Below are 22,654 nucleotides of genomic sequence, written 5' to 3'. Positions count from 1 at the left end.
TAAGGAGCACATACACAACTTACATAAATATATGGTTGTCATTTTATCTTTACAACACCTGCGTCAAGGTTGGTTCAACAACTTTTAGGCCAGAAAAAATGTAGTTGGTTAAAAAAGATTATAGTTTGCCTTAAGCTGCTTATACTTATAGCCTTAGATTTCCTCACTTAACATGTCTTAAACTACATATTTACAGGCATCTAAAGATTGACAAAAGTACTAATGAAATATGCAAACACAAAAGACTTATTGGATCTGAATTATCTGAGGAAAATATCCAGTGTTTACATCTCTTGTGCATTAATGAATTCAAAATCCCTGCTTCCAGTTCCTGCCAACACATGGTGCACGCTCTTGGTCACACACAGCTAAATCATTTAGGACACTACGAGCTTTCAAAAGGTCCAACTCTAACATAAATGCGTAGCTACCCTAGAGCTGTTGTATCAGACACAATCCCTCAGCCTGTAAGGAGCAGTGTGTTTCACGCCCTTGCTGTACGAGCGGAGGGGGTGGGGTGGAGGGATCTTAGCGAAATCGCTAATGTACATGATGATTAAGTGTAACTCAAATACCGAGTGTGTTGTTCATAGGCCTGACAGGCAGTAATTTGGTGTATTATATTCTGCGGTTTTAATTGCACGCCACCAACGTGTCCCTCTGACACGTTATGAAGCGATGATGTACAATTATTTCGGGGCGGCGGGAGATCAGTGGAGTGACATTATAATCATCCTCATAGGGATCCCTCTCTTCATCTGCAACAACCATTAATGTTTAAATGGGAGGAAGGGTAGAAAAAAAAACATAAAAATAGTTCTCAGGGAGTTCTAACCAGAATCTGTTTGAGGATTATAGAGAATCACGTCAGGGGAGAAGGAGAGGGGTGTGGATAGACAATAGAGGGGCTGAGTTAAGTGACGGCTTTCTCTGGATAAGCAGCAAGCTAAGATGCTCCTCCACTGTCACTGCCAGGCCTCACACTACTCATACAGGCCCGGGCATTAAGGCACATTACAGCGGATGAGCCACGCAGGGCGGAACTGATGGGCTATTCTGGGAACAGACCAGACAATCTCACAAGACAGGGGGGACATAAAAACCCTGACATGAGCCAGCCCCATCCTGTTAACAGTCAAATCACACACACAACACCCAACATGAAATCATGACTATATATACTCCCTCCAACACTAAGTCAAGAAAACTGAGACAAGGAAGGGAGGGAGGGAAAAACACAATGCATCCTCCTCCACAGAGGAGACAAACTTTAGCACGCTGCAAACTTTTGTGTTGCAAGAAAGCAAAGGTTTTTAAGTTTTGTTCAAATTCCTGAAGTGACACTAGGACACGGGCAGCTTATGACCCATAATCATAAAACGGCAGTCCACAAGAGGACAATCCATGTCCATGATAGTGTTAATACTTCTAAGGCCCGGGCTGAGATATTAAACCAATGCCTCAAAGCATTTAGACTGTTTATGCATAATTTAACACCTACAACAGCATTGGATGTCCATTGCATCTTTGGGGAGGACGAGAGAGCGGGAGGGTGGAAATGCTGAATCCAGGGCCTTTCTGTTAGATGATGGAGGAGAGGAGGAGGAGGCTCATTAAGTGGCCGAGCCCCACTGTGGACAAAACGCGCCGTGAGGAAATGCAAGAATCCACCGTCTCACATGCTGGAGAATTTTTTTAACCAATTAAATATGAGAAATCTTATCTTGTATGCCAACAGCCAATTTGTGTTTTTCTGCTGTTTTTGCACCTTAAGAGTTCTTTATAAGCAAATTAAGACAGATCAGGCTGTTTTCAAATGAAGACACATACGGGCAAACAGATAGGTAGAAACATGGACACAGATGTGCGGAGGAAGTGAAAGAAAATGGCGAGGCAGAGACAGAAAGCCTATAAAGTGTTAGCAATGATGAGCGAGGCACTGACCAGCCCACTCAGGTTTGATTGGCAGCATGGTCAAGGGTTCCAATCTGTCCTGGCCCTGCATTTGCATTTGTTAATTAAATGCCACAACAATATGATCTTTAACTATCAACAAGTTCCCCCCTCCCCCGCTCCTGAAAGGGGAGACCAGCGGCAGCGAGCCGAAGCTAAAGTGAGGTGGACAGCCGAGGTGCAGCACATCCGTTCAATCACAGTGTCAGAGCCGAGATAATCTTCTAGTCTGAAACTTTAACAAGGAAAACACGGCAATCGATGGCATTCAAGGGGGGTGGGATTTTTAAGGAAAAGAAAAAACATTCAAACAATATGCTGAGCCGATGCATTGAACAAAATGGCAATAAACTAAACCAGCAAAACTCCACGCCCCATGGAGGCCCAAGAGTCATGAAAAAAATTAATGAAACCTAAATCTTATATTGTAGAAAAGGCAGTCTAAACATAGTCCTGTTTTAATTGAAATGATTAATGGTGATTATAAACAAAATCCAGAAAAAGTTTTTTTTGTTACGAAATGTTGCCGTCATTAGTATCCGCCGGAGAACGCAGAACTTAATCGCGCTATAATCTCACTTTAAATATTGTACCCAAAACATGGCCATCCATTAGTAAGGTGCTTTAGATTCAGGTTAAGGACATATCATCAGACGGGAGAAGTTTGGGAAGGGGAGCGGGCTCTGTGTATGTATGGCTCTGGCCTTAATGAGGGTGTTTCTGGGGGTTTCTTTGTGTTTGCTGCTCTTTAGTCAAGAGGAGGGATGGCCTGGTGATCAGTCAGTACTGAAAGCACACACAGGGCCGATTTGTCACCAGTGGCTGGCACTGGCAGCACACGGCTCCTCCATCCACATGATTTGTGAAACCGGGGGCTGTATTTAGTAGTCCCATTTAAAGGCATATCGGGGAAGTGTTCTGTATGTATGTGCGTGTATGTGTGTGTGTGTGTGTGTGTGTGTATGTAAAGCTCGACGCTTGGTCAAAGCCCGACACATCTGCAGCACTTGGGAGAAGAGGGGTTTTCAGCTGGAGGGTTTGTGAAACATGAGCCTTTCCTCTCATTAAAGGAGAAGCTGTGTTTAAACCAAAGCTTGTTTGCTCCTGCTGTAATATGTTTGCGAACATCAGCAGGAGCAAATAAACACGTTTGCTCTGCTTGGCTTTAGAAGAACAAAATCGGCCCGCGACTGAACTAAATGGAACGGTTTACACAGAATTACACAGAGGGAGAAACTAATAACTCTACATATGTCTTCATCTTAGCGAGAGTGTAGCCGCAGAAGCTCGATGGCACAAAGCTGGAAATCCCACAATTTACTCTATTCCCCAACTGCATGTTAAACAGCTTAACACGTCCATTTGAACATGGCAAGGCAGTGAGGAGGTCTACCACGGGAATGAAACGAGCTGAACACAACATATGGTCTACATGTAGGGGGTACAAGGTAGTGGGATAATAACTGTACTCTTGCACTACTGGGTATTTATAGGCTCGCGGTTACCTACATAAACTTCCAATTAGGATTATTTGTACAGCTGAAACGATAAGGAAGGTAAAATAAACTCCATTTCTTTTACCTTTAATTCATGGAGAAAGTTGACTGGGAGCAATACATTCGTCTTGTTAAGAAAGGCCTGGGAGCACTTAAAGGTTAAAGAAAGTCTTTTCACACATTAAGGTGATACTATAATGAAATTCTTTGGATAGTTTTTGGACTGCGGCCAGTTTTTGTCAATGTTAAATGTCTTTAAATTGATTGCTTTATGTCCTAAATAAATAATAGCCTATGTATTTAGAGTTTCAACCCGAATATTAAATGTGCCAAAACCTTTCAAGTTTGACTTTATTCCATGTGGTGTACAAATATCACATTAACTGATGTGTTCTTACCCTTTTTAGATACAATTTAAACTTATGAAACCAAGATTCTCTAAAGACACACAAATAATATTAGCAGCTCATTTGTGCATACTTTGTAATGTTTTTGTTTAGAGATTGAAATCTCACAATTTTGACAAGGAATCTAAATCAAATTAGAACCACTTGTGGGTAGGCGGGGTTAAACTGGATTGCATTATGAATTGGCTTGAGACAAATGCAATTTAAGGTGGTCCATACAATAGATAATTAGCAGCTCATTCCTTAGACACCAATATGAAAGGGGAGGAATATAACCCTTCACTGGATGTGTCTGGTGTTTGTTTCTATGTTTCAACTCTCAATTCAGGATATATGGCAGCTGTCCTTGAAACTCCACCAAATTCCTCCTAAACAGAGCATTATAAAATGGCGCACAGCAGTCCAGACCTGGACAAGGTGGCGGTTCTATCCAGAACCATGACCAGTTAATGATAATAAATAGTCTTTATGGAGCATTGTTTTTGTCAGATGGTCTTGACTATAGACCGCAGACACGGCTAACTACAGTAATATGGCAATAGCTTCACTCAACTGAGCCAGTCAAATCAGTTGTTTACCACAGAAAACATAAGAGAGATGTGAGAGTGATGACAGCATGGAGAGCAACTGACTCTGTTACCATCTGGCTAGAGACTGAAACTGTTCTACCTGGTCTAACCAAAGTAGCACAAAACACCTTTACCACATTTGAGTCGACTTACAACTGTGAGTCAGCTTTCTCTGCTGTTAATATTATTAAAAGAAAGAAAGAAAGAAAGAAAGAAGCTACTCAAAGCTCCATTTGCACTTTTTCTAAAAGAGAAACTTCTTTTTCTTTTCACAAGATTCTGTCATGTAAATGTAGGCCTTAAATTTAATGTGCTAGGACTAATTTTATCTCTGGTAACAATAGTTATTTTTACATACAAGTGTTGCACAATGTTCAGTGTGTCTGTATGTTAAAAGTATCCTACTTTGAAAACTGACAATATTGTTGAAATGACATGGAAATGTGCATGGTGGCTCCCTCCCAGTCGATTCACAGTCCGCCAGTATCTCATAGTATATGTGTTGTACCTCATTCCTCACCTTCAGGAAAAAAATGTTGATGTCATAACATCCAATTGTATTTGATAGTCGTAGGGATAAGCTACAGGACACATTTTAGATACTTTGAGGTTGTTTTCAAATGAATATGAGACACTTCCATAGACAGCAGGACAGTTCATGTCATCATCTAAATAAATGTTCACTTATTGGCCCTGACTTACCTGATCAGGCTGATTCTCACAAGGTTGTTTCTGGCCCTATAACTTGTAACATCATCAGTTTAATGCTAACCTACACACATTTAAATACTTGACTTGGGGCACACTCTTTTTTAAAGGGTGAAAAAGTACCAGACTCTCAGTTTGAATGTTCAGGTCTCTAATGATTTGACAGTGTCTCCAAACTTGCTTAAGTTGTTCCATAGCAAAGACTTTGTTCCACACTTTGCCAATGTCAGGTTCACTCCTTCCCAGTATACAATACCATCCTTACTTTATAAAAAAAAAAGTGTTTTCAATTCTTTTAAAAAGATGTTAGTCTTTGTAACTCACCCACAGATGTCGCATTTGTACTCTCTCATGCCAAGGTGTCTCTTGACGTGGTTCCTAGCGTCTCCTAGCTGAGCAGTTGCAAAGTCGCAGATTTTACACCTAAAAGGCTTGGATCCTGCAAAACAAAGTATAGAGAGAGTTCATATCAAACAATAATGTTATGTTTGAAAGAAAGAGGTGGCAATTTTAATAAAACATGACTATATACCCGCTGGGCAGAAATGTGATTTTACATTACAGATCATTTTTCAATGCCAGGCATGTAAGACTGTTATTAGTCTTGTGCTAGGACTTCAACCTACTTTACAGCCACAAAATGACTTCAGAATTATAAAAACAGATGCCCTTACTACAGTCCCCATAAAAACTACAGTCACACTCCGAGTGCCAGGCGTCCTCTTCTTTCACTCTCTATCTATCCTTGTCACTCTCCTTCATCTCTTACCTACTCTTGCTTTGCCTGTGGATGCGTAAATTGGATTCCAAAGGTCAGGGCGAATACGTAAATCAATTCTGTGTGCGCTCACTACCTCCCATTCCATCATTAAAGCACTAATCACTCTGGCGGGCTTCTCAGGGAGGTTTCTCCCTAATTATTGTCATTAATAAGTCCAGGGGGCGGGGTAGCGTTTGAGAGAGTGGCAGAGCCTCTGCCTGCCATCCGTCATTTAAGGGCAGAGCTGCGCGGGCTGATGCGTGCGCTATCTGTGTGACGCATAAACATCCACTGAGTTAAAAGAGGAAACTGGGTCCTTCAGCATTAAGCAGTAAAACGGATATCTTGGTCAAAATCACTTATTTATATGGTTTCAAAAATAATACCAAACTCTAAATTGAGCAAAATAATTTGCTGTGCAGCCAACACTTTAGCTCCAAAATTTAATATATGAATTTGGCAAAATGAAAGGGATATTTTGTTTGTCAGGCTGGGCCAGATTCGGGCCAGCATCACACAGTGCGACACTCAAATCTAAGTGGCAGCCTGGTATATCCATGTACGCATCTTTGAGCAAACCCTCACCCTCTCGCAGTGAATATCCCAAGACGTTCTACAATATTTATTCCAGGGGCAGCCGCTGATTTGATTAAGCACTTTGTGTAGATTACTAATTCGTTCATACACGGTTCACTTGCTGTGAGCTGGAAGTACGACACATCGAATTTTAAGCCGGTAACGAAGATTGAAAGGCAACCCCGTGCTAACAAGGCCCATAAACACAGGAGGCGGGGGGGGGGGGGGGATCCACACATGGTCAAACGCAAAGCCAGCCTCTTCATTTCACATGTCCCTACAGTATACTACACACATACACACAAATCACCACACACAGTCACAGGGGCACACACACACACACACACACACACACAAGAACAAATACAGGCAGATAAACACATACAATCCCTATACATAACTACACACTTCACACCTAAATGTGCAGACACTTTCACACACACTTAAAAAATAAATCACACAATCATCAACACCCATAAAAAAACAAAAAAGACAGACATGCACACTCACACCGCACCCACCATCACACCTACACATACCTAGATCTAGATTCAAAGCCCCACCTCACACCTATGCATGTGCATACAGACACACGCATTAAATTCACAAGACATAACCACCCATGGACAAACAGAAGGAGAGACAATCATTCTCACACTCAAACACACACACACACAACCTAAAGTTGAGGTGAGAGAGAGGCGTGTGGGGAGCTGATTTGTCCAGATGGCTGGCTGAGTATGAGACATGGCAGAAAGGAGAGAGATGTAACGTCCCTCAGTTCCCACATCTTATCACATTAATACTCCACCACTCCACTTAAACAGCCTCCATGAAACTGAAATTGACCATCAATGCAGTGTCATGTTAAATTAATATTGCCATCCACATAGGGGCGATGTGGCTCCCGCACATCCCAGATGAGACAGAGAATGACTAATTCATTTCCTGAGAGGAGAAAAGAACCTCATGTAATGTTTCACTCCAGGCGCACACGCGCACACACACACACACACACACACACACACACACGCACACACACGCACACACACGCACACACACGCACACACACGCACACACACGCACACACACACACACAAGGTGATATCTTAAGCCTTGCACATGCCACACACTCCTGTCATGACCTTGGCTTTAATCTTCAGGTTTGGATGAAGACAATCATACATGATAATTTCATATCAGTAAATGTCTGCTTTGTTATTTTCTATGACCAGCAGATATACAACATTAGCACTTGAGAGTGTCCTACTTCCTCTGCTGCGGGTCGGCCACACAGTGTACACAGCTCACACTGTATATCATAATCTGTCAGACACAGGGTTACAGATATCCAGTCAAAATTTATTTTTGTCTGTCACATTGTTTTCAGTTACTGTAACCAACCAACAGATGTATTAAACAGTGAGTGGATTAGAACATGGCTAATGCAGTGCCATATGATCCTATATGGGGAGACTTCACCCGTGAACATCAGCACAAACATATCAGAAATATACTGAAACTGTGAGCTACAGTTGAGGGGAGGGAGAGACAAGCATTTCTCCTGCCTCGCAAACAAAAAAGTTTCATGGTGTCTGGAAACTGTCTCAAGTAAATAAAAGCAGCAAACTTTTAAAATATGCGGCTGTATTAAAGTGGCCCCTAATACGGGTATAACTCCAAAAACACTGGATCCTTCATTTCCCATAACATAACTTATCAGTGTCTTTCATTTGACACCCTGCTGCTTAAATGCTTGCTATTCCAAACCTCACTTATATCTTGTATATACTATCAGAGATTCAAGCCAAAGTCAAGATAATCTTGACACTGACAGGTTTTTTTTTTTTAACTTTAGAAAGTTTCCACCAAAGCCAAAGTATACATTACACAACTGTTTTCCCAAGCTCATTGGTCGTCCTCATGATCAACAAACTGAACTTCATGTGTGAAATTGGAAGAGAAAGGCTGCAGATGAGTTTTCATTCTGTCAGTGACATTGGCGCACACGCCTGTTCATATACTGCGCAGTTGGGGAATTATATATGGCTGAGGAATGTCGAACTGATGGCCCATTAGTAGCACAAAGGAATATACTTTTCTGCAATGCAACTTTGGGTACTTCTACTTAACCGTGGTATGGCAGTGTCATGGAAAAGGCCTAGAAACTGAAGTATCTCAAATAGCTGAAGACAAGTTGAACCACGCTCCCTTCCAAAGAAACCCCAAACAGCTGCTAGATATGCCATTTCACAACATAAGCAGTACAAATCAAAATGTATGTATGTTGTTTATACAGGCTTACAGGCGTAGTCCCATAAATATGCATATAATTACACTAAAACAAAGAAAACCGGAATTTTCTAGTAAGGAAGTTATTTAAAAATGAGCAAGCACCATCAAAATGATTTACTGTAAAGCAATGTCATCGTCATTATCCTGAAGACAAAGTGGCATGTACAGTAGGCCTCAGTCTTTTACAATAGCCTAAAACTTTTTCACCCTTGCTGGGGTTTCTCAGTCTTTCATTACCACAGTCTCTAATGTCTTTCCATTCGTTGACTGAAAAGTTCTTAACAGTGCTGAAGAAGCTCCTTGAACTTAAAAATAACGTTTCTGGGACGGCCATGCAACCCATTCCAATTCACTTTCTGTGCCCATGACAGGTATATGGAAAAGGCCACAATCATCATAAACATTCTGAGGGCATAATGATCTGGGCGCCGGCAGCCATCTTTGTGTTTTGTAACTCGAAAACTGTTGTCTTCTACCTCTGGATCCATGTCTGGTCCATTTTGTTTTGCTCTCAATTTGCTTTTGATATCTGTCTGCATGTCTGGTAGGGCATTAAGGGTCGATGATATTCGTACAGCCAGTGTAGAGGTACAAGAGGATTCCCCGTTTGGTGACAATGGTAAGTGAGGTGAATATTGTGGCTCCGCACACATTGAGGATGAGCTACAGGCCATTGTCCGTGGGGGGCTAGGGAGAGGGTGAAAGGCGCAACGGGGACAACTGCTCTTGTGATGGAGTAAAAAGCTGTTGCTCACAGTCGTGGTCGCAACTGTTGTCACTGGGGTTTCACTCTCCCCCATCCTCTTGAGAGCCTGTCTGAAAGACTTGTTGTCCTCACGAAGTTTGGCCAGCTCCCACTCCAGCTCCCCAACTGTTCTCCTGAGAGATGAGTTGTCCTTCAGTACTTTCCTGTGGTCCTGTGCCAGCTCATCCACTTGTGAAGCCTAGGGACCTCCCTCTGTAAAGACTATTTAACCAGTCCCTCCACTGCCTGCATGGTGAGTGCTGCAGCAGGAGGAACTGGCAAAGAAAAACAGCTATTACATCTAGAGCTGTAAATACTTCAGTCTTGTCCCAGTCTTTATATTTTCACTTTGGTTCATCCTTCAACTTTTCTCTTGTCTTTCTCAATCTGGTCCATTTGTTTTAGTCCTTGCAACCCCATGCATTGATAAGCTGGATGGTGAGCGATGGTGGTGGTTGATGTAGAACTCATGCAGACAAATCATTCTTGAAACCTCATTTGGCATTGTATTTACAATTTGTCCCACGATGTTCTTAACTTGCTTTGAAATACTTTTATACTTGATAAAGTATCAAATCCTGAGGGAAAACACTAAATAACTTCAAGGATTTCAGGAGCTGAGGAACTTCTGTATCAAAAGCCCATATACTTCTAAGTTTTACGTGTTCTACAGTTTTACTTTTAAGTTATTTCTACAAACACACATCACATCCTGTGTGTGAACGTGCATTCATGGCGTGTGTGTCCATTACTTTAAGGCTCAGTCTGAGGTCAGACAGCTCACTCCAGTGAAAAAGTGACCAATTTACCTCAAAATGCAAATTCCAGCTGTACCCTCATTGGCAAAATGCAAGCATGTGTACGCGTTTCCTTTAAGGGACAAATTGACAAATCTGTGTGCAGCCTCCCACTACCGTCTCCTGATTTCACTGATTAATCAAGTGAATAAAAACTAGGTCTTAATTAAAAGGATCTGGATGTGCTCCCAGCCCAGAAACTGGCAGACCCCCACCGTGCAGCTCCACAGCCCCACAAACAAACTCCCAGAATAAATGACCACCACATAAAAGGTGAATAATTCACTGTAATGAGAGAACTTAGCAATAATAACAACTGGCATATGTTGTCAAAAAATGAAGAGAAATAGGTGCTTTCCACAAATAAGAACAGCATAAAGGAAAGTAATCTCATAAACAAGACCATAACTCAATTGAATAAAAAGAGGTAAACCTTAAAACAAAGCATTCATCATTTGAAACGTCAGAATGTGCCCTTGACTTGAAGCCATCTGTTGAGACCTCAGTGTCACAGCTTTCATTTTCTTAAGTAACACTAAGTAAGTGACCTCAAAACTCAAGAATTATGACACAGGGTAAAATTATGAATACATATAGACTATTCATTAATAAGAAGAAAGTGGTGGCTCAACATTAATCATCAGGAGTTTAACCTCCAATCCTTACAGCTTTAAGCAATCTGATTTTAGCAGTAAGCAATCTGACTTTGGGCAGACAAGGTGACTGGCATACACACTACATAAAAGAACAAAAAATGTTCAAGTTTCCTTAAAGTGAAATTATTACTCTGCCCCGGCAAATACATTGTTTATCCCTCAAAGTATATTTTACTGCAGCACATTTTTAGCCCATTGCATTTATGATGACATAATAGAGTGAAATCAGCACACTGTTTTAAGAACTACAGCAGTATTCAGTGGGGACACTGAGGGAATATTATCGCCAGGTTTGCAAACAGAAAGCTACAATGCCTACACAAACCATCCCCTGTCACTGAGTCTCAAAGTGGAAACATCCTGTTTTATCTCTGACTCAACAGACACTTCACACACACACAAAGACACATACAATCATGTACACACACGGTAAGCACAGAGCAAAGACTTCAATTAAAGTCCCATTAAAGTTTGGGCTGAAAGGGGGATGAACCAAAGGAGGCAGAGAAGGGCATTTATTGATGGCGCCCTCACATCTCGTTCCTGCATTAAGTTGATTTTAAAAGCAATTAATACACATGGTCAGGGAAAAGTAATGGAGCGCCCTATGTTCTTAACCTGCCGGACATTTCCCTGCTGAAGGCCTGACCGACGCAGCCCTGCTTTGCATTATAAATGACAAGATAAATCTTAATGGATTGAGGATAATCAGCTAGCCATGAAGGCTGACATATACACACGTTCGCTGGGTATACGAGTGCTCACACACTTATACACAAACATGGACGTACAGACACTGGGGAAATTAAAGGCTTTGAATACGTCTGCATTGATTATTTTAAATTATTAGCCCACCTCTCTTTGGACCTCCAATGCTTTTAGCCTAAGCTTTAACACATTTACAGAGACTTATTGACTATAATTACAACTGAGTCTTGGTAATGGACACATCAATTATGAGTCGCACATGTCTCTGACCAAGCGTTGCTCAGGGAATCCCAATCTGGGGTCCATTAGCGTCTCTCCTGCTGGTCTGAAGCTCAATCAGTCTTTACCTTCACCTCTACTGAAACAGCTATTACCTGGCTGCAGTAGATAGTAGCCTTAACATTAGCTTGAGCTGCCAAAGAAGAGGCTGTGTTGTACCTAAAAACAAAGGCCTAATAGCTGAGCAGCTACACAAAGAGATTATTGTTTTTGGTAAAAGCTGATGCGTTTAGGTCCCCATAAGGCATTAACAGGCCTCATATCAGTCACCAGAGGTGAGGTGATTTATGCAGCTGCTGTTAAGTTGTAAGATTGCATGTAAGTGCAGGTATTTTTACATTTTTCAGATCAAAATATTATTTATGGTCCAAATGAGTTTATAAATTGTGGCACAATGCATTGAAGTATGTGTTATCAAGATACCCAATTCAAATATTTGCAGAGAGATGAAATAAAAAGCAAAGCATTATAAACACCTTCCCAATGCTGTGTTGTCATGTGGTGCTTAACAAACTTGTAGTGGAGCTGTAAGGGTTCGGGCGCTCCTTTAAGTCTTCAAACTGTACATTAAATGAGGGATAATAGCTTTGACCTGCTTTTACACGGCATACATACTGAACTGGTGTGTGCATACTGAGTATATGTGTGTGAAAGATACACAGAGTAAGAGGAAGAGTGTGAGTAAAGAAAAGCAGGATGCTTACCAGTGTGTGTGCGAATGTGTGCCAGGAAGGCCATAGAGTTGCTGCTCTTGCACACCTTGCCACAGTATTTACACACGCTGCCCTGGTTCTCCTCGCGCTCGCGGTTGATCTGCTCTGTGTCCTCCAACACGTACTTGTTGACCTCCCTCAGAAGCTCCTCATGTTTCTCCTTGATGTGAACAAACAGTTCCTGCTCTGACTCAAAGCGGTCAGTGCATTTCACACACTTGAAGCTTGCGCCCCCTTCGGGCAGTTCTTCCACGCTGTTCTGCTCGTTGCGGAGGTGGGCGGCGCTGGTCAAGTGCTGGTGCAGGTTGCTCTCGGTGTAGAAGGACTTGCCGCACACTAAGCAGTGGAAATGCTTCTCCTTGGATGGGTGTTTCATTGAGATGTGGACGTTGAGGCCACTGATGCCGTCGGCCATAAAGCCACAGTCCTCGCAGCGTATACGAGAGTTTACTTTGACTTCCTCTCTAATTTTCATTTCCTTTTGTTTGAGCTTCTTGATATATGTGGAATTGGGGGGCTGGAAGCCAGAGGGCACAGGCGATCCTCCGGTCAGACATATCACAGCAGCTTCGCCTTCTAGAGCCAGACCTTCCTGCAGCTCCTGCTCCTGCTCAGCAAGGGCCTTCATGGAAACAATGCAGGCATCAAAGGGAATGGCTTTGGACATCTGTGTATCTGAATGAGAGCCGTCACTTTTTACATCTAAAATCATCTCATCTGCATTCAAGTGCTCGTCATCCACTTTTTTGCCCTCTGCCTCCTGGCACTCTTGCTGTGTGGACTGATCCGCTGCAGGCTGAAGTTCTGCTGGAGCCTGCTGGGGTTCACAAACTGCTGCAGGTCTAATTGACTCATTGGTTGGATCTGGTTCACTAATACTGGAAGATGTATTACTCTCTGTTTGCTTCTCATCTGCACTACCAGCCACGCTTGCTACAGCATCGACAGGCTCTGTGGTGACAGAGGGTGCAGCTGTACTCTGAATTACCACAGCTTGGATGTCATCAGAACAAGAGTCAGACTCTTCTGTGGGGCTAAGAGCTTCACATTCAGGGTTAGAGTTTTCCCCCACAAGCTCAATGACCTCTTTCAGCTTCAATGGATCTTCCAAAGCTCTCTGTCCCTCACTCCCTAGCGGTTCCAGGTATTTCTGGCTTTTCTGTTTGTGCTTTTCCGTGTTGGCATGGCGAGACATTTCCCGGCTCGTTACGGCGTAGTAGCTACAGGCTAGACAGACATACTCGAAATCTTTGGTGTGCTTTCTCTTGACGTGAAGATGGAGCGAAGGGACCGACTGAGCTACAAAATCGCAATGGCTGCAAGCATTAACAGAGTCGTATTTGCTTTTTTTCTGGCTGTCTGACTGAGTTTGCTCTTCTCCACTGTTTTCTTTGGAGGTTGTGTTGTCAGATTCTGGCTCTTTGTCTGTGGTGTGCGAGGCTATGTTTGGTTCCTGGGCTTGTGGAGTTGTGGGTTCCTGCGGTGATGCACTCGTGTGATTGTTGGCTACGTTCTTATTTGCACACTCTTGTGCCCGTTTGACATGTTTCTTTGTGAAACAGTGACGATCCATGTCTCCTTTGGTCACGCAGCTGTAGTTGCACAGAGTGCAGCTGTAGCCATACTCCTTGCTGTGTTTACGGCGGACATGGACACTGAGGTTAGTAGCGTTGGACACTACCAGGCCACAGTATCCACAAGTTGTTGTGGACCCTAGCTTTGGTCTTCCTCTTTTCTTTCTGGGAGATTCAAGCTCTGAATCTTCCTCCTCAACCGACACAGCTTTGGCAGCCTCCTCAGTCTCCTGATCACCTCCTGTCGAAGTAGCTGCCCCTTCTCCGCCAGCCACCTGAGCCATATCATCCACATTAGCACCATCTCCAGCACAGTCCCTGCTTACACGCTCAACGTGGACATCATATGAGAACGATTCTGGGTTTTTCTCCCCTTTCTGCTGCTGCAGGTGGCTTTCTGAGGACAGGTGAACGTCCATCCACGCAGATGTGGCCGAAAAGAAATTACACAATTTGCAATGGTACCACTCCTGGTTCAGGTGTTTGACACGAACATGGCTCTCCAGCAATGCAGGGGTGCTAACCCTAAAATCACAGTTGGTACACTTGAGCTGGAACCTGCTGTGTGTGCGCTTAACCGCCACTCGAGTTGGAGTAGCCTTCAGAGAGCTGCCAGGATCCTCAGCTGCCTTTTCTTGATCCATGTTCTCGTCTGCCTCAACTGAAAGACATTTCAAATACATTTTTCAAGTCTCTTTTTAACCATACATTTAAACAATTCAGTTAAAAAAGTGCACAAATTGAACAATACATGCTATGATGTTGGGAAAAAAACTATATATTTTTTTTTAATTATACACCTAATACCAATATTATATATTATGTGACCTCTCTCCCAAAAAGAGCATTTCGATGTAATGAACAAGTTATTACTGCCAACTTTCACTGAACTAGAGAATAGCATATACTCACATGTGTAAGGGGCGTCTTTGGTGTGGTATCTCTGGACATGCACATCTAGAGGGGACTTGTCCCTAAATTCTTGTCCGCAGAAGTTGCAGGAATATATCATCTTAGGTTTTGGGGTTCGCTTGCTTACTCTTCTCTCTTGAGCAGGGATCGCCTCCTCTTGATCTGCCTGCTGTTTGTCTAGTACAGTTTCCTTTTTAGTTAAACTATTTGTGTTCACGTCATTGTCACTGGCTGCTGATTTCAGCTCATCAACATCAGACTCCTGGTTTTGTTTAACTTCAGTAGAACTATCTGTGTGCATGTCGACTTCCTGTTGGATTTCAGCTGGATTCACGACAGAGATATTCTCACTTTCTTCAGCTGGCTTTGAGGTTCTGTTGGTATTCTTTGAGCTCTTCCCATGCTTTCTTGCATAGTGAATCTTCAGTGATTTTGGACCTTTGGCGGAGAAGCCACAAATTGTGCAGAGGCTATTCCCATCTTCAGGTACGGAGTCTGGCTGCAGGCTCTCAGCGAGTTCCTCATCTGCTTCATCAGGCTTCACAGTCCTACTGGGGGAGTCTCCTTTAGTTTCCTCCATTTCCACATCATCTGGCTGCACCTTCCCATTGGGGTCATCGTCAGGCACTTTGCCCTCAACAGCCTCCTTTTCTGATGTCAGTGTTTTATCCATATCATATCCTGCTATAATTATATAACAGGGAAGCTGATCACTAAAACTGGATCAAACTCCTGGAAAGAAAAGACAAAATCCATGCTTGGCATCTTCAATTGTACAATTTTACAATACAATTTTAGTGAATGAAAAATTCTATAAACACGTCAAGTGCATTTGCCACAAATTGTACAATTAACCACAAGCTTATGAAAAGTGATCAGTAGTTCAACAGCATAATCTGCTGTAACATATGGAAATGTCGCCATCTAGTGCTTCAAGGCACAAACTGTTGTTTGTTGAGCTGACTTGCTGCTTATTTAATGGAAAAACAAGTTCATCTGAGTCAGTCATTTGATAAAGCATAAAGGCATTGCTGGTTTAAAAACCATAACGATATTCCTAATGCTTTGCACAGTTGCAATACTAGCAGATTTTTTTTTTTTTACGGCAAAGATGCAAGTTAATTTTACAGTGGCAGAGACAGCTCGGTGCACTCCATTTTAAAGGTGAACAACACCTAAATTAAGAATTCCAATATATTATTTTCAGGGCCTAGAAACGTTCAATCAGTATTTGTTAACATGAGCTACTCTCTCTCAAAGCCAGAAACCAGAGAAATCTAAATCTTGTGGTGTCATCAAGTGTAAACTCTAGAGTTGCTCCATAGAAACTGAAACTGATCTTGTGGAACCACAGAACGTTTGTTTTCTTTATTTATACCAAAAAGGGCTTTATTCTAGTGTGGTGTTCTCAGTTCTGAGACAGAAAATGTACTCATACACCACAAGTCGGCAACCTTTACTATCAAAAGAACCATTATTTTTATCAAAATACTTTTTAAAAATCTGTCTGGAGCCACAAAACATATTTGAGTTTTATAAGAGGGTAACACAGCCAATTAAGTCTAAATTAGCCTATCAACATTATTGATAGGTCTAAATGAGCATTCTTTAATATGTTTTACCCCAAGGTAGCTACTCTGCAGTGGGCTCATTATGGTTATTCCGGACTTAAACTTTTTTGCGTTAGCAGTAAACGCAAACAAACCTGTCCACACCCTAGCTAGGAACGCTCAAGACTAGCTACTGCTATTGAGGTCTGGCAAAATTTCAAGGAATAGGGGCAAAGCCATAGATGTATGATGCATATTTTAGTTGATGAAATGTTAAAACATTTTTCTTATTTGGTGTATAGGCTTCACATTTCTACAGTTGGAGAATGTAAGAGCTTCTTAAGGTTTACAGTGGTGACAAATGAAAATTAAAATGTTAAAAAATAACCATTATTCCTTTGCATATTTTTTTGTCAAAGCCACAGGGAGCCACTGAACAGAACATCCCCCTGGGTGCTCTTGGTGTCATATATGACATATTTCCCAAGTCATTGTCTGTGGAGCAGCTCCAGACTTTATACCCTATGACATCAACAATTTGAGTTTTAGCACTCTAGCTTTTGGATTTGAGAGAGGGCTGTTCATGTATACTAACATATTTTGGACTGTCTTAGACCACAGGAATAACATGTATTAATTTTGAAAATGGGTGTAGTTCCCTTGCAATAAGTGTCACTCTATTTGCTTGTATTTTCTGTATTTGCAGCATGATTGTTTGTGTCACATGCACGTACTCAGACCAAATGATTCTTAATTTGCTTGTGTTTATTTGCAGCTTTCTCAAACACTATAATACAGTTTGTCTAAAATATAGGGATCATCTTGGCCAATTAAGTTTCAACCCATTTTTTATTTTTTTGAACATTTTACCTACATTTCATCTTTTGATATTGGTAAGGGCTTAAGTGAACTCTATAGGCCTATTAGATGCTGTCCATCACCTAGACTTACGTGTAGTGGCTTATGTCTTGTTTTACTGACAAGCCTCAGTCTATTTATACCTGCAAATGTAAATGCAGGAGCATACAGGGTAATAGCGGTTCAGAGAGGTTATAATAAGGTCAAACCAATGAGTACTTTGTTTCAATGAAGTCCAACTAATAGAACATACTCAGTGAGCTCACTACCGCCATCCACTGGGTATTTTGGTACAATATGACAACAGGATTAACAGGAGGAACACCACATCGAGTTGGATTGTGATCATTTGGTCGCTCAGGTTAAGTTGATTGAACGCCGAAATGAAGTGTGACATAGAGGTGAATTACTAAGGGTCTTCATTTATCTCGAGCTCATGTGTAAATGCTTTCATTGCGGATTTGCCACCACGTACCCTCGGACAGCATCTGGGCAGGAGCTGATACCTGTAAACACCACATTCATTGAGGGACAAAGGAAACAGCTGAGTCTAACTGAGGTGCAACTCCGTCGTCGTTGAACAAGACTTGAAACACAGCACAGCCACACTGTGAACTTGCTATCTTATGTTAGATGAATTACCAGTGTTTTTTAATGAGCATCCGATACTAGCTTAAAATTAAGAGTAGTAACGTTAGCCCAACATGTTTCAGACTGCGACGACAATGCACACCGTCCAGCGTTACAGTGTAAAATACCGGCTGACAACTCTTCTTAGCTCGTAACTGGCTCCTTCACCGTAACCTGCAAATATCGGGTGAAGTTGTTATGGATACTGCTGCTTGCTATCGCGGCTAACTTGCTAAGTGTCGACATGTTTCTCAAGTGGATACGCACAGCACGTCCAATTAAATTGCTACATCAGCCGTGTCGTCCAATCACAGCGGGACAGAGGCGGGTCTATGTCGGTCCATGGTTTGGAAAACGACGGCAGCACAGAGGCCCAAAAAGGAGGCTAACATCGACCTCTGAAACACTGCTCTATATTGCAGAAACAGCGCTTGAAAACACCCCAGAGAGTCATTTGTCGTTTAAGCAAAAGCAACTTAAGCAGTTAATAGGTAATAAAGTCAAATCTCAACTGGACTTACCTCTTGTTATACGACTATTCCTACTGTCCGCGCTTTTTGCTGCTAGACACAAATGGCGTACCGTAGCGTGAGCCATGCGTCACATGAGAAGGCGGCCTGTGCGCGCGACTTCTCTTTTTTCCTTCTTCAGCTGGTTTGGTCACATGATGCATTCCAGTTCTGTGGGAAAACGGCCAGCAACACATAACGTGAAGACAACACACTGAAATTTGTGATACTTTAACACTCTGAAGAGACTGCCCAGGACGCCGCGGGTGGAAATGTGAAAGCTTTCAGTGCTGCTGCCCAGAATTTTAACTGTGGCAACACACCCAGTCAGGAGGTGATGCGTTTAAGGTCATGTATCGCAGCAAAGTACATGGTTAGCCAGGCGGAACATCATGCATAGATATGGAAATAATCTGTAGCCTACGTTTAAGTTTAAATAAATAACTTACTGCTCTTGAATTTGGGTATTTCTATTTCATTATGATATGGTATTACGTTTGTTACTTGATGAAGACCATTGTATGACGAAGGACTGACATCATTAATGTGAATGCAGCACATTTTGTCACTGTTCTGCAGTAGTGTTGATAGAGTTGTGCTTTTATTTGAAGTTTAAAAATGTCTATACAAATATGTAACACAAAATACCAACTGTCTTTACCATGTTGCTATACTGTGAAGAAAATATTTCTTTTAGTCTGTTTTTGGAAAATAAAAGAAAATACAAACCACAAAATACAGTGCGATAGTCTTTAATAGTGTGAATGTACGTGTTCAGGTTTCCTTCATATACATTTTTTCTTTAAGGCATTTTTCTCTTCTTTAGGCTAAGGCTTTTCCTTCGGCCTGGGGAGGATCTTGAAGATAAAAATGTTGCTTTATAAATTATAAAAATGCCTTAAAGGTCCAGTGAGTAGGATTTAGGCAAATCTAGAAATGGTATATAATATTCATAATTATGTTAGTCATGTTAGTTTGTTGTCACATGAAATTGAGAGTCATTGTGTTTTTGTTATCTTAGAATGAGCAGTTTATATCTATGTACAGACCAAGGAGGTCAAAAAGAATAATATTGCATCACATCACTGGGGTAAAACACATGCACAGTGAAATATGGTCTGCACCTGCCAAAAGGCTCAATAGCTGGTACATTATCATAGATCACAGGGATGACTGATGGTTCGCTGAGGTGTCCACAGGCAGCCTTGAGCAGGAATATATTTTGTACAAAAAATGAAAATATGGGTGAGAAATACAATCCTGCAATCACTGAAAAGTTCCTTAATGAAAGACCAATAAAGTTCTTTCTATGTGAAAACATTTATTGTGTATCGTTCACCATCCATTCAGGTGTACCCGAAAAGTTCTGTCAGGCCGAGTGCACCCAAGTAGGATAAAAAGAGCACACCCAAAGACCACTTGAGTGGATACCATCCTTTTATTTCCTAAAGGATCGCAGCTTCAGTTATATTGCCCATGTGTCATACCCCATAGCTTTCATGGAGCAAAGACTGTGTCAGAGTCTTCATTGAATAGCCTTGTCTGTCCTCTCCCGCAGAGTCCTTTATGTTGTACTACAGTAGCCCAGAATGGACTGCTCAGACAGTTCACTGGCACTAGACAGGGCCATTCATATTTTTGCATCAGCCACTGTAGTTCTCCTACACGTTTGGCACATTTTTTGAAGACTTATCAGTGTGAGTTATTGTGCCCTACAACAATATATTTTTTGTCTTGCACCTGACTATGCCTGCCTGGATGTGTGCACACTTCTGTCCCTTTTAGTCATTAAAATGTCATGGTAAGATAATATATTTTTAAATTATTGTATTTATTCAAAGTAGGCTCAGCATGTGGCCCATGCAGACACAGTGTGTGTATTTTTCTTCTCAGATGGTCAGCCTGTGATGAATCACCACTTCCATTTGACATCCAGTGTTAGCTTCATGGAAAGACTGAAGATGGATTAATGCATGGGCATTAATTGATTAAGTAGTCTGACAGGTCAGGAGGTGATAAATGATACCTCCTGCAATGAATACACAGTTTACTTTGCAATAATTTTCTTTAATTCATCACAGTCAAAATTATATGACATGGATGGTTGGAAACACATACCCCTCCTCCCCCACCCCCCATTTTTCATTAGGATTCATCATTCATTTTTCTCCATTAGTTGTCTGTTTAAAAGAGACGAGGCTGGCTTTTGGTGGACACTGCCTCCGTCTCCTTTTTATAGCCGTTCTGCTTCTTGTAAAGTTTTGCCGTGAAATCAGCGGACTGTCCCCCTTTAAATTTTAGATTTTTGTTGTATTTTATCTTCAATCACTCAAACAGTCAGTCAGCCAGTTAACTACATTTCCAGATTCATGGAGGAAAAAAAGGATATAGAAAGAATATTAAGAGACATTGCTGGTTCTAAAATATTCCTGTCATTCATATCTTCCTTCCAACCTTCATAGTAGTCTCGTTTTTTACTCAGACGCAGAGCGCCTGTATAAGTTGAATGTTTTTATAAACTCAAAAATGACTCTACCTGAGTACTTCCATCAGTCTACAGTTAAGAGGCCTGTGTTGCCGCTGAGCCACATCTTCATTATAGCCAGCTGTCACTTTGTACCTACATTTATAAAAGGGCTCACTCTCTGCAATAAAATCACCTTTAGAGTGTTACAAGTTTTCCACAATGTTACATTTTCACACTTAACATACACACAGCACCTGTCAGTCTATATAAAGGAACTTATATGCTTTTCAAAAGTTGCTGCTAAAGCTAGGCGAGTTAAGCCGACCAGTTTTTATTTTGTTGGTACCTTTAGTTATTTATGACAGTGGTCTTACTATCCACAGTGATAATAGCAGTTGTATGATATATATTGACCAATGCCATCCTGTAATAGATGTCTATATTAACTCGGGCATGTGCAGATACAGGGGATCAAGCCATGACGTTGTCTTCCAGTAATATGTGAAACAACATTTTACTGAATAGGTTAAAGTCATTATCTCTACTATATTAGATTTAAATGTCAAAGAATGTTGATTTCAGTGTCTTGTCCAAAAGATAACGTAGATACCAAGGTACAGTTACAAAACACTCATTATCTCACTACATACACATCATGCGCATGCACATTTCAATATATTACTGTACCAGTAAACACAAGCACATATCCTTTTGACCTTTTGACTATTGTCAAGTGATGCTCTATAAAAAAAAAAAACACAACTCAAATCAATAAATCCCTAAATATTTGGCATGAACTATTTTTTAAAGAACCTGTATGGTCCACCCACACAGGTGTAGTCAGTTTATTGCCTAATTAGATAGCTAGTTCTAATCAAGTGTAAGCCATGACAGTGAGCTAGCATGCACAATACCAGAATCCAGAAACAGATGCAGCTATGTGAAATTCAGCCATCATTAATTTCATAACACTTGCGTTTCTCCTTCTGTGACGATATGACATGTCTTCTCAGAAAAAGGCCTATTGACATCTTCCTGAATTTAGTTTTACTGTGTATCTTAGGCTGGGATAAAATGAAACCATAATCATTCTTATTGAGGAGTTTGGTCACTTCAGATAACTTAAATATGAGCAGATCCAATCAGGCAGAATATTTTAAAACACCAAATTGTCCACCAGGATGTGTACTCCTGAGCTATGACCGACATCAAACTTTGAAACAAGCATATATGCAGTGTACAGTAGAACATGGTCACTAAGAGTGTGAAAGAGCATTACATTGTTAGGACACATGAGCAAATGGCAGCAGTTGTTTTCTCTCTCAACAGGAATGATGTTCTAGCTTCAGATGTACCCCATATTCCCCACTCTTCTTTAGACAATTATATGTATGTACTTTAGTCTGCTGAGCCACAGCCAGTGTCAGTGTGTTCATGCTGCCTGAGGGTGCCTACTGAAGATGGATAGGATGGAATATTATGTAACACTACG

General features: G+C 41.4%; 1 protein-coding gene across 1 annotated transcript in view; it reads right to left on the bottom strand.

The window, feature by feature from the left end:
- The window catches only part of znf407 (zinc finger protein 407), a 166,612-nt gene extending 147,635 nt beyond the window's left edge, over window positions 1-18,977 (bottom strand). The window contains exons 1-4 of the mRNA XM_033640767.2: window positions 18,708-18,977; window positions 15,149-15,880; window positions 12,654-14,897; window positions 5,458-5,572 (exon numbers count right to left, since the gene is read on the bottom strand). Of these exons, the coding sequence (XP_033496658.2) occupies window positions 5,458-5,572; window positions 12,654-14,897; window positions 15,149-15,821 (3,032 nt within the window). The 5' untranslated portion in view covers window positions 15,822-15,880; window positions 18,708-18,977. The remainder of the gene's footprint in view (window positions 1-5,457; window positions 5,573-12,653; window positions 14,898-15,148; window positions 15,881-18,707) is intronic.
- Window positions 18,978-22,654: the final 3,677 nt, after the last annotated feature.

This window comes from Epinephelus lanceolatus, chromosome 10, assembly GCF_041903045.1.
Source record: "Epinephelus lanceolatus isolate andai-2023 chromosome 10, ASM4190304v1, whole genome shotgun sequence".
Classification (NCBI taxonomy): domain Eukaryota; kingdom Metazoa; phylum Chordata; class Actinopteri; order Perciformes; family Serranidae; genus Epinephelus; species Epinephelus lanceolatus.
The sequence above is the reverse complement of the archived record's forward strand: the minus strand, read 5'-3'. Positions and strand labels throughout refer to the sequence as shown.